Source organism: Geospiza fortis, unplaced genomic scaffold, assembly GCF_000277835.1.
Source record: "Geospiza fortis unplaced genomic scaffold, GeoFor_1.0 scaffold145, whole genome shotgun sequence".
Classification (NCBI taxonomy): Eukaryota; Metazoa; Chordata; class Aves; order Passeriformes; family Thraupidae; genus Geospiza; species Geospiza fortis.
The window spans coordinates 3,983,537-3,995,171 of record NW_005054362.1 but is presented as its reverse complement, the minus strand read 5'-3'; the positions used below and the strand labels follow the sequence as shown (position 1 = coordinate 3,995,171).

The 11,635-nt window shown below is 42.7% G+C and overlaps 1 protein-coding gene across 1 annotated transcript in view; it reads right to left on the bottom strand.

The window, feature by feature from the left end:
• Positions 1–2,569: 2,569 nt before the first annotated feature.
• The window catches only part of USP30 (ubiquitin specific peptidase 30), a 9,997-nt gene continuing 931 nt past the window's right edge, over positions 2,570–11,635 (bottom strand). Inside the window, exons 2-12 of the mRNA XM_014308245.2 lie at positions 11,100–11,203; positions 9,830–9,928; positions 9,136–9,178; positions 8,788–8,882; positions 7,678–7,737; positions 6,615–6,701; positions 6,047–6,127; positions 5,061–5,280; positions 4,382–4,505; positions 3,207–3,435; positions 2,570–2,620 (exon numbers count right to left, since the gene is read on the bottom strand). Of these exons, the coding sequence (XP_014163720.2) occupies positions 2,570–2,620; positions 3,207–3,435; positions 4,382–4,505; positions 5,061–5,280; positions 6,047–6,127; positions 6,615–6,701; positions 7,678–7,737; positions 8,788–8,882; positions 9,136–9,178; positions 9,830–9,928; positions 11,100–11,203 (1,193 nt within the window). The remainder of the gene's footprint in view (positions 2,621–3,206; positions 3,436–4,381; positions 4,506–5,060; positions 5,281–6,046; positions 6,128–6,614; positions 6,702–7,677; positions 7,738–8,787; positions 8,883–9,135; positions 9,179–9,829; positions 9,929–11,099; positions 11,204–11,635) is intronic.

Sequence of the window (11,635 nt, the reverse complement as noted above, 5' to 3'; positions counted from 1 at the left end):
GTCCAGTCCCCAAGAGATCTTAAACCATCAAGGAATGGTAAATTCTGGGTGAAAATGGGAACCAAATCCTGTGTAACCTGGCTCTTAGTGCTGGGCTCTGGCCTTCAGTGGTGGGTCCATCATTCCTGTGCAGAGAATTGGGAATTGGTACTTCCCACCCTCTGCCACTCTTGAGATGCTCTGTGGAGCTTGAAAATCTTTCTTATCCAGGGCTTGTGAAGTGTTGTTTCAACCCCTTTGGCTCCCAGCTTGGTGTTTGTTTCAAGACATTCCCACACTGATTTTTCTACCAAGTTTGTTCTTTTATTGCTACTGTACAGTTACAAAAATACCCTGAAGTGGAAAAAAAGCAACTTCAAACAGCAGTGCAGTGCTTGGACTGGAACAGACATTTTTTAAATTAACACACAAAATAAGACAAGAATAATTCAAACACAGAAATGTCATCTTGGAGCTCTTAATTCTTTACAATTTATTAACATCTTCTCCACCATGGCAGCTTGAGAGGGACGAGTACCAGAGTTTGAGCCTTGTGGCTGCACAGAGCCCTCCCAGAGGGGAGGTTTGGCTGGAAAACAGATCCCAGTGACCTCCAGAGGGGAGATTTAGCTGGAAAACACAGAATTCTGTGACCTCTGGAAAGAAGATCCCAGTGATCTCCAAAGGGGAGGCTGGGCTGGCAAACACAGAGCCTTGGGACCTGCAAAGGGGAGGGTTGGTTCCCAAACACCTGCACAAATTCCAGTGATCTCCACAGGTGAAAAACAGATCCCAGTGATCTCCAGAGGGGAGGATAAGCTCCCAAAGCCCTGCACAGATCCCCAGCTCACAGGGGGCTGGCAGGATCTGGCACAGCTCAGGGCCAGGGCTTTGCTCCCTTTCTCACCTGAGGGTTAAGCCAAGCCCATTTACTCCTCCCCACCAGGCAAAGCCAGAAAAAAGGCTCAACCCTCCCCTTGATAGCCCTTGAGGGAGATCCAGAGTCAATCCACAGCCCAGGGAAACAGCTCTTGGCAAAGAAAACCTGCTGGTCCCAGCTGCCAGATTTCAGGTTTCAGTCCATAGTGTGCGTGTCCTCTGCCCCTCCTCCAGCACAACCAAGCCAAGGGGCTGCTCAGCTGAACCCCCAAATCCAGGAAAAACCCCCCAAATCCAAAAAAACCCCCAAGCAGAGCATTGAGCCTGGAGAATGCAGGACAGCCACTGCTGGCACTGGAAATGGTTTCAGTTCTGGGGTGCAGGGGCAGATCTGCTGGAGGGAGATGTTGTGGTGATGGTTTTAGATGGCTACCAGTAGGGAGGGCTGGCTCCTTCTCCAGCTCTGTCAGCTCTCCCTTCAATGGCCAGAGCAAATTTTTGGCATTTTGCATCCTTCAAGGGTTTTTTTTTTTTGTTTTCTTGGTTTTCTGTAAATTAAAACAGGTTAAAACCAAGCTACAGCCAGGAACCAGGTCCCAGTCCAGCAGTGGATTTATCAATATTTCTGTACTATGAGCATTACCTGGGCCAGGAATTGTGCTCCAGACTCTGGAATGACGAGTTGTGTAAATAATTTTGCATATCCACCTATTTTACCACTCCTGCTTTGGCTGGTTTGGAGCCTCTCCTGAGGAAGTGTGAACACCCCCGAGCTTTGGGCAGCACTATGAATTCTTGAGGTACAAAGTTGCCCTAAAAAAACTATTTAAGACAGTTGTTATGTGAAAACTTCACACTGAAAAAAAAGCTTGTCTGATGAGGGATTTTTCTCCTCCAAGCTTACAAGGACAGAAAAGAGCTAAAAACCACCTACATATTTTATTCCTGGTCATTTAAAAGCAGGTTTTTAAAGGAGGATTTTTGCTGCTTCTCCCTCTGTGCTTTGGGATTTTTTTTTCCACATCAAACAATCCAGAGCAGCAGAATTCCCCTTACTTCTATTTACAGGGCAGCCTGGATCTGATGCAGGATTCCCAGATTTCTTCATGAGACCAGTAAGTGCCCAGCAGTCCTGGCTCTCCTGTTTATATTCCATTTAACAAGGCCAGGAGCTGCTCTACAGCTGAGCTGCAAGCCAGGAGCATGGATCCCAGTGCTGGGAATAGCAGATTCCAGCAATAAAATGGGAAGGGCAAGTCTAGAACAGTTACAGCAGCTTGGAAATCACAGCATTAAAAGTTGTAGTTGATGCTACAAAACAACTGGATTCAACAGTGCTGAAGGAAATGACAACACTGAGCACTAGCAAACACTTCCATGTGCTGATTCCAGCCAAATTCCAAAGGTATGGAGCAATAAATTAAGGTTTCAGCTCTTAATAGATACAAAATTATCTCCTGGATAAAGCAATTTAATTCAGGAGAAGGACTTTATATTATAAAGAAGTAAAGTGGGAGGAAAATTGTGTGAACAGGGAAATCTTTTGGATGGGGGCAGTTTGTGGAGATGCCTTGACTTGATGGGTCAGGAGAAATGGGATTCCATGGGTTCATCCCATGGGTGTGAGGCATTCCCAGGACACAGTGGGCATGCAGAGGGGCTGGGCCAGTGGCAATGCAGCTGCTCAGGGAAGCTCAAGGCACTTTGTGTCTCAAATCACGGCCAACAGCAGCTTCCCATCGCCCCCTCCCAGGGCTCCCCACTGGGAAACACCGGGAATAGAGCCTCGGGATAAAATCCCTGCCTGACAGACAAAGGCTGCTCAACACACACCTGGGGCTGGAACAGCTCTGGGAATTTTGGTACAAAACACAATTCCCAGCCATTGCCACAGGGAAGGGAATGTGGAAGGGCTGGTGCATCGTGGAGAGGTGCCAGGGGATGGACTGGGATGGGGAGGGGCTCCTCAACAGCAGCTTGACATCAACCCTTTCCAGGGCTCCCCCTTGGGAAGTGAAATGTGTGGGATAAAGCATCTCCCTGGGAAAAGTGCGGTGTCAGGACATGGAACAGAGCCTTGGGACAGGCAGAAAACACTTCTCAAACACACACCTGGGGCTGCACGGTGCTGGAACAGCAGGATCTGGGTACAAACCACAACTCCCAGCTGCTCCCACCAGGAAGGGAGCCTGGAGAGGGGGAGGTTTGCATAATGGAGAGGCTCCATTCGGGGCTGGGACCATCCCAGGAGCTGGGGCCATCCAGAGGGCTTGAGTAATCCCAAGGGCTGGGACGGTCCAGAGGGCTGGGATCACCCCGAGGGCTGGGACCATCCCAGGGGCTGGGACCATCACAAAGTTTGGGATGACCCTCTGGGCCGGGCTCTGGGGCTGGCCCCGGCCGTGCACACGCTCGTAGAACAGCAGGTAGGCGCTGGCTGCCAGCACCTCGTGCAGGCTGGCCCTGCGCACCGACTCGTCCGAGACCGGCGCGCGCCGGAAGGTGACGAAGTGTCCCGAGTGCATGTCCCCGTGGTGAACCACCACGGCCATCAGGCGGTACAGGTACAGCGGGGCCCTGCGGGGACACGGGTCAGCCCACACACACACACACACACACAACAGCAGAGCAGCCACAATTCCTGCCTGGAGCAAGGGGGTGGCTCCCTGTGCGGCTGCTCCGTCCCTGGTCTAATGGAAGGTGTCTTTGCCCATGGTAGGTGGTGGCATGGGATGATCTCAAAGTTCCCTTCCAACCCAAATCATTCTGTGATCCAAACTGCTTTTTCCTGCTGCTCCATCCCTGGACCTGTGTAGGAAAGGCATTTTGTGCTGTTCTTGTGAGCCAGCAAAGGCTTCCTGAAGATAAGGAAAGCCCCATATCTCTCTTGAGGAAGATACCAAGGCTATCCCCATGACAACGTGATGGAAGAGAGAAAGTTAAAAGATATGGACTCTAGCTGGCTCACAGAGTGATGTGGCTCCTTGTTCACCTATTCAGGACTTTGTTTCTTTCTTATGACCAATGGGCTGTGAATGTGTCTGTTAAGTAAATGTAAATATCTTGAAAAACTGTAGGCAACATGTTGCTATAATAAATCTCTTATGCACCTTTCTGATGGAGTCTTGGTGCTTTGCACCATGTCACACTCTATAGTGACATAAGTGTCCAAGGCCAGGTTGGACAGGGTTTGGAGCAGCCTGGGATAGTGGAAGGTGTCCCTGCCCATGGCATCTCCAAGTCTCCTTTCAACCCAAACCATTCTGGGATTTTGGGATTCAAACCCGCTGCTCCATCCCTGGAAGTACTCAAGGACAGGCTGGATGGGGTCTGGAGTCATCTGGGATAGTGGAAGGTGTCCCTGCCCATGGGAAGGGGCCTGCACTGGATGGTCCCTATGTTCCCTACCCACCTAAACCATTCTGGAATTCTATAGAAAAGGATTATCAGCAGAAGGACAAGGACAGAAGGAGACAATCTGAAGGACAGAATTGAACAGACAGGGTACAAATCTCTAACTTACCTGCACTCAGGGAATGCAGCAAGTGGGAAAGTTCCTGGGGACATTAAAAATGAGGGAGAGGAGGAGGAGGAAGAGGAGGCACCATTCATGAAGAGAGGTTTGGTACCAGCTGGCTGTTCTGCATCTGCCAGAGGAAGGAGAAATTCAGGGATTTCATTTGAATGCTGTTGCTAAGAACAGCATCCCTGCTCCTCATCACAGGATATGAAGGTATTTTATTGATTTTCATATCCATAGGCAATAGATATTTTATTCAAATTCATTTTATATGACAAATATGGAAATAAGCGTGTATCCAAAATCCCAACTAAAGACATATTGAGCTGCCTAAGGACAGACCTCCTACAGCTGGATTTTCCAACTGTTTTTGAAGAATTCACTATTCCCAGCATCCCCTCTCTGCTTGTCCTGAAGCCTTGAGAGAGATCTCTAACAAGAAAAACCAACCCTGGGACATCCCAAGTTTAATACCCCTTTGGAATTTTTTTAATATATATATTTAGTAGAATCAAAATGAAATTATCCAAACTGAACTGTAAATTTGGGAATGGCTAAGGGATTTCTGTCCTCTTTGCAGAGCCCCACATCAAGATGCTGCTCATGGCTTGATCCTGCAGAGAACATTTGATCCCTGACATGCAGAAAGAGCTGAACCATTTTATGGGCAAAAAAATGGTACCTGAAGGTTTCCCTGCTCTCCCATCCTTTATTCCAGGGGTTGTCTCCTCCGGGTTTTTCTGGCTGAGCTGCTCCTGGCAGGATTTGGGACCAGGAACTCGATATTTGTAGATGTCCATGACCAGGAACTCGTTGAACTGGACGTGTTCGTGTCTCTTCAGGGGAGTGCCTTGGTTTGACCAGCTCAGCCTTTGCAGGTGGATGCACAAACACTGGGGCAGCTTCAGGAAAGGAAAATCCAAAAATTTTTCATGGAAAGAAACAGCTGGTAAGTCCAGGGAATAAGGAAATGCATTTCCCTTATCTCTGTGTAAGCTCAGTGGCAACACTGTCCTTAAAATGTGACAATAATTCTTGTGAGATTCCTGGTATCTCCTAATCCCCAATAATTAATGGTTTTGCACAGAGGAAAACCAAAATTATTAAGTGTTATAAAGAGCTGAAATTCGAAATAATTGCTGTAGCAAGAAGTACATAATTATTATTATAATTATTATTGGTACCTGAGGCTCCTAATTACACTCCAGTGCCCTGCTGGCCTCTGCATGACAGGATTACAGAGAAAAAAAAAGTTTTCTCTTAGAAATCACACCTGATGTTTGCTCACCAGCTGTATTCAGAATATTTTAATTTCTCTGAAATGAGGAACTGCTAAAGATGCTACAAACCCTGTAAATATAAATCAATTTGCTCACCTAAGAGCAAATGTAAAATTAATGTAAAATCTAAGACATGACACTGAACCAAATTCACATTTAAGTGTTTTGTTAAATAATAGGAGAATATTCACATCCTGCAAGTGTTTAATGTTTGATGTTTTGCTGCGTTGAAGCCTCAATGCCCACAGATATTTTGCCAGGTGAGTTTACTTTGAAAAATAAAACATTTGTGGTCTAGCAGCAAGAAATGGACACAACCAGCTCCAAGGGAGAAGTTACTGTGACAGGATTTAGGAGATTTGAAGGGTTTTTTTTTTTTTTGTCTCACCTTTCCTAACTTTAATTGCTTAACAAATGTTGTTCTCTGGTTTTCTATGCTCTGTCCATTCAGAATTCCTTGTGCCTGGATCTGGAAAGAAAAGGGGAAAAAAATGAAGTCACCTGTAGATAGGAGCAATTAATTGTCTGGTTTATGCTCAGTGCATTAATCCCACCTGGGAATGCTCTTCAGAATTCCTAAAGGGTCAAAATTCTAAACCAAAATCAAGCAGAAATGAGCATTTAGAGAACTCCATTCACTCAGAACTTCACTCATTTGCCTCTTCTGTTGATTTTTAAACAGAATTGATTTTTAATACCAGAGCAAAAAAATTATCCCTGGTGATACTTGGAAACTAAAACTAAAATATTTGTAGATTTCTGTAACAGCAGTAGTAAGTAAAGCCTCAAATACTTCATGAGGTAAGAACTCCTTGTTAAATATCTGAAATCCCAGAGGATTTCCCCAAGTCCTGAAGAAAAAGAAGGTGGAAAGTGAAGCCAGGATTGTGTCAGCAGGCTCAAAACTGAGCAGGGAGGCGACAGCAATTAAAGTGACAGGAATCAAAGGGACCTACTTTGGTGCAGTTGTCACACACAACATCCTTGACAGACTCTGAGGAGATGAAGTGATGGAGGCAATGGTCCAGTGTCATGGGACGACCCTGAGTGCCAAGAAAAACCAGAATTATTTGCAGGAATTCCACTGGATTTTGGGAAAGGATTTTTAATAATTCCTTCCACTGAAAAACTACAGAACTGCAGATTTATTTCATGAAAGAACTGACTAAATGGCTTTGGGTGATCATGGAACTGTGGGGATTCTACTTTAGCCTGGATTAAACATGGAAAAGTTTGCAGCCTTTTGGTAACAGCAGCAGTGATTCCCAGTGTGAGCCTTTCTGTGGGGTTTTAAACCCCAGATTTCTGTCCAACTCCTATTTATCTCTCATTCCAGCACTTCAGGGGTCACTTTATGCTCTCTGGCCCTCTCCATAGGAGAAATACAGCTTTTAATGGGATTTAGGCCTCCTTGCTGCCCTTCCTCATATTCTGCCCTGCCAAGGATTGGATAAAACAAAGCACAAAGAGCAGAAGATGTGTCCAGATTTCAATCCTGGCTGTCCAGGAGGGCACTCTGCAAACAGGAATCACAATTTCCATGAGTTGTGGGAAGAAATCACTACCAGACATGAAGCAACAAACTCTTACAGTCCAAAACCATCCTGCAGATGTTGCCCTGAAAATCCACAATGTTTTGTCATTTTGAAGTTTTTCAGAGCCAGAAGGAAATGGAAAAAAATTCCAGTTGAATTCACCCCCTGGAAAAGCCTGGATGGGGTAAGGTGTGAGCTGCCAGCTGAAGGTCACCTTCCCAGCCCTTGGGATATGATCTGGGCTCTTCAAGTTTGTGGAATTTGTGGAAAAGACCAAATCCTCCACCAGAGAAACAGAAAGCTCTGGTAGCATCACCAAGTTCTGCTTGTTGGGCTCATCAGAACCTCTCACCACCAGTTGGAGAGAAGGTTCTGCAGCAGCACAGAGTAGGAAAATCAAGTCCTAAAGGAGCTCTGAGTGTCTTCTGCACCTAAGGAAGGGCCTGGCAAGGGCAGGGAGGATCAGGAGCAGGGGGATACGTACCCACACAGCTGCTGGAATGCTCAGGGAGAGGCTGTCAAAGGTGTCAAACCTCACAGGGCTCTGCAAGGGAACATTCCAGAGCCAGCATTTATTGTCAGTGATGCCTTCAGTTTTAGCTTTCATATTTTACACATTCTGCACTGCATTAGGATATAACTCTGAACTTCATACAAAGTGTTAGCAAGTTCTCCTCACAGTTCAGTCAGACAAAACAATCCCTTCTCCAGCCCCAGAACCAAGGACACCGCTGCAGCTTCTAGAAAGTGTAAACAGCAAAAAGACCCAAAAAACCATAAATTGGGAAGAGCAAACTGGGAGGATGGGACTTCATAACCTGAAGGTGTAATTGGACAATTAACCCCAATATGGAAATGGACCTAAACTTATAAAAAAGTGTGAAAACTCGTGAACCATCTTGGGTCAGGCTCTTGTACTGCCCAAGGTGTATCCTGTGAAGCCTTTTTAATAAATATCTACTTTAATAATGTGTAGCCTCTGTTCTAGGGAGCATTCCAGGCATCATCAGTCCCCAAAAATTCCAACCCAGCTCTCCCAAGGTGGGCCTGTGCCCTGTGCTGTCCATAATTCCCTGGTGGAACAGGATCCAAACCCCTCAGTTTCCCAGCTGGGCCAGGGAACATCAGGAATGTTCTGCTCAGGCTCTTCCTCCTCGCTCCAATTTGTTTGCAAAGTTTTGGGAAATAAAATGCAAATGTTTTCTTGGTTTGGGCTATAAATGAGGTTTATTTTCTGTATTTTTTCCATTGTTCAGGTTATCTTTATCTCCTTGTTTGGGATAACTGAATTTTGCAAAATGTGCTGAATGAGCAGCGAGTCCTAAAGTCACACAGATGAGTGGATTTTCAGGTAATATTATTAATTAATTAATTGTTAATTCATTAATAGAATAAAACAACCATTATTCTGGTGGATGAGGCAGCTGTTACCCCTCCAAGGTGCATCACATGGATTTTTTTTCAGTCTGTTTAGGGATAAATCCTTGTTCATCACCAAGGGATGATGGTTCCAGGAAGCACTCTGAGTGTTGGAAATCCCTCCTCACATGACACAGATATTAATAATAATATAAAATATTATCTATTTCCACACCTGGTGCTCACAGTGTTTGCACACCATGTTGCTGGACAGCCTTCCATGGAAAGGGTGCTGAGATTTCCAGTGGTTGGACACAGGGGGAAGACATCCTGCAACACAAAAATTGTCCTTGGATTTTCCATTCATCCACTTTCATCATTCCAATCTCACACTTTTGCCCTTCAGTTACAAAATTAATGCCTCCACAGCACACTTTTGTCTCAGTGATTAATAATTAATTGAGGTTTATTTACAGTTTTGATTTCTATTTCAGTTCAGTACAAAGATCAATTAATATTATCCCTTTAATAAACAAAACTACCCTATGAATATTCAGAATATCCAGAAGGGATAAAATCCTACCTCTTGTTCTGCAGCTTATTTGCTTTTGGATTATTTCTGGTTGCTACAGAGGGAGATAAAAACATTTCATTAACCCTACCTCAGCAACATAGAAAAGACTTAGAAATTTAATACATGAAGTATTAAATGTGTTCCTATTTCATCCCTGGTTGGCTCTTTATATTTTTTAATTTGTACTGGTACAAAACAAATGTATAATTTACAATTGCTTGTAAAAGGAATCATTAATCTGCAGAACTCTCTGCCTCAGAAAATGAAAATAGGAGATTTTGTCTTTTTTTTGGTCTATATTTTAGGCCAAACCAGGTATTTTCCATCTCCATCAAGTTTATCAGCAAGCTGGAGGATAAGATCAATTTTACTTCTATAAAACTCTTCCAGTTTTGCCCTTTTTGCAGTTTTCAACCTTATTTTCATGTGGGAACTACAGATCACAGTAACTGCTTGGAGGGACTAAATTAAATCCCTACATCCCGTGGATTTAGAGATGCAAAACCTTCAGGAAAGCAGGAACACTGAAAATTCAAAGATATTTTATTTGGAAAACCTGAGAACTCTAACTTATTGATGAGTCCCTATCAAAGGATTAAAGAACAGCTTTGGGAACAGAATTAAAATATCCTAAATATACACTTTCTACTTGGGAATCTGGGCAGATGACAGGAGTTTCTGATAAGGAAATAAGGGGGATCACCTCCAGGGAATGCACATCAAACAGATGGGTCACACGGGGCTGCCGATCCCGCTCGTCCTCCAGGGAAGAGGTCAGGACATGGAACAGCTCATGGGCATCCTGGAAATGGAGTCAGGAAAAAAAAGACATCAAAAAAAACACCCCAGGAGGGCTGGAATTCCACAGGAAATTCAGGAAAAATTACAGCTCAGAGCCTGGATTTATATTTGTATTTATAACTATGTTTATACCTATATTTATGCCTTATTTATCCCTACATTTAGATTTATACTTATCATTTTATGTGTATACTTTTATATTTATATTTTATACTTATATTTAAGCACATCTAAAATATACAGTATAGATCATATAATATATAATATTATATATAAATATAAAATATGTAAGTACATACTAAATATAAATAATAATGAAAAATAAAGTTTCTAAAGAAATATATTAAATATATTTATTCAATTACATATATTAAGGATATATTATATTTTATATAAGTTTTATATAACTATTATATACAAATACTATTACATATAACTTTTATAGACATCTATTATATATATTATTGTAATATATTGTAATTATTATACATAATATATATTATTATATACAATTACTATTATATATCACTATTATCACTTATGATGATGATCATTATTGTTTTTATTATTATAGTGAATACATTATTATTATTATTACGATTATTATTACGATTATTATTACGATGATGATGATGATGATGATGATGATGATGATTATTATTATTATTATTATTATCATTATATTGTGTTTATATTGAATGTATTCTGTTGTGCCCAAAAGCTTCCTAACAGCACAAGGTACTCAAGACATTCTGCACCATATAAACTCACACAAATTAAAACACTTGGGAGGAAAAAATACCCCCAAACAAATTCCCAAATCCCTGTTTTCCTGGATTTTGAGAGAAGCATAATTGAAATCTATCCTTGGAAGTCAGGAACATATTTTAGGAGTGGGATAATTGATGGAGTGCATTGGAAATACTGACAAAATTTGAAAATAGTTAGGATTACTGAAAAGATGGGAAGAGATCCATTATCCAGAGGGAAATCGGGGATCTGCTCTGCTTTAATATTCCTGGCCCTGTTGGTAAGGACAAGCTTTGGAATTCCCAGCCCACTGAAAGCCCCATTCCCATTCCCAAGCTGTGGAGTTTCCCATCACTTTTTGGAACAGGATCCAGGTGTGAGAGCCCCAGCCCTGGGGGATTGTCCCAGATTGCTGCACTCACCTGCTCCTCAAAGGAGGAGATCTGCCACCTGTTCATCCTGAGCACCTCCAGCAGGCAGCTGGCATCCAGGACGTCGTCCTCTGGCACCTCCTGGCACGACAGAGCTGGGGAGGGGAAGGCAGGAGTGTCAGGAGGAGCCAAAAATGGGAAAAAATCAGGGGTTTATGGGGTTAAAGCACCACCAGCCTCACACCAGTTCCACAGGAACATCCCAAGGCAGAAATTTCCTTTAAAAACAACCTGTGAGGGAAGCCAGGGGATCACTTGAGGGTGTCAGAGATGAATTTAGGCCAAAAATTAATCACCTTGAGCTTAAAAATCTTACATATTTTATAATCATATTTTGTATTCTACATAATATGTATTGTATAAATGTATTTATACAGTTATTGATTTATTACTTTATTTATCTAAGTCATTTAATACATAAATTTGTATAAAATTCTAGTATTTATAAGAAACTTTTATATTTATATAATATTTTATGATACTATTTTGTATGTTATATAACATCTATTATATAAATTTATTTATAT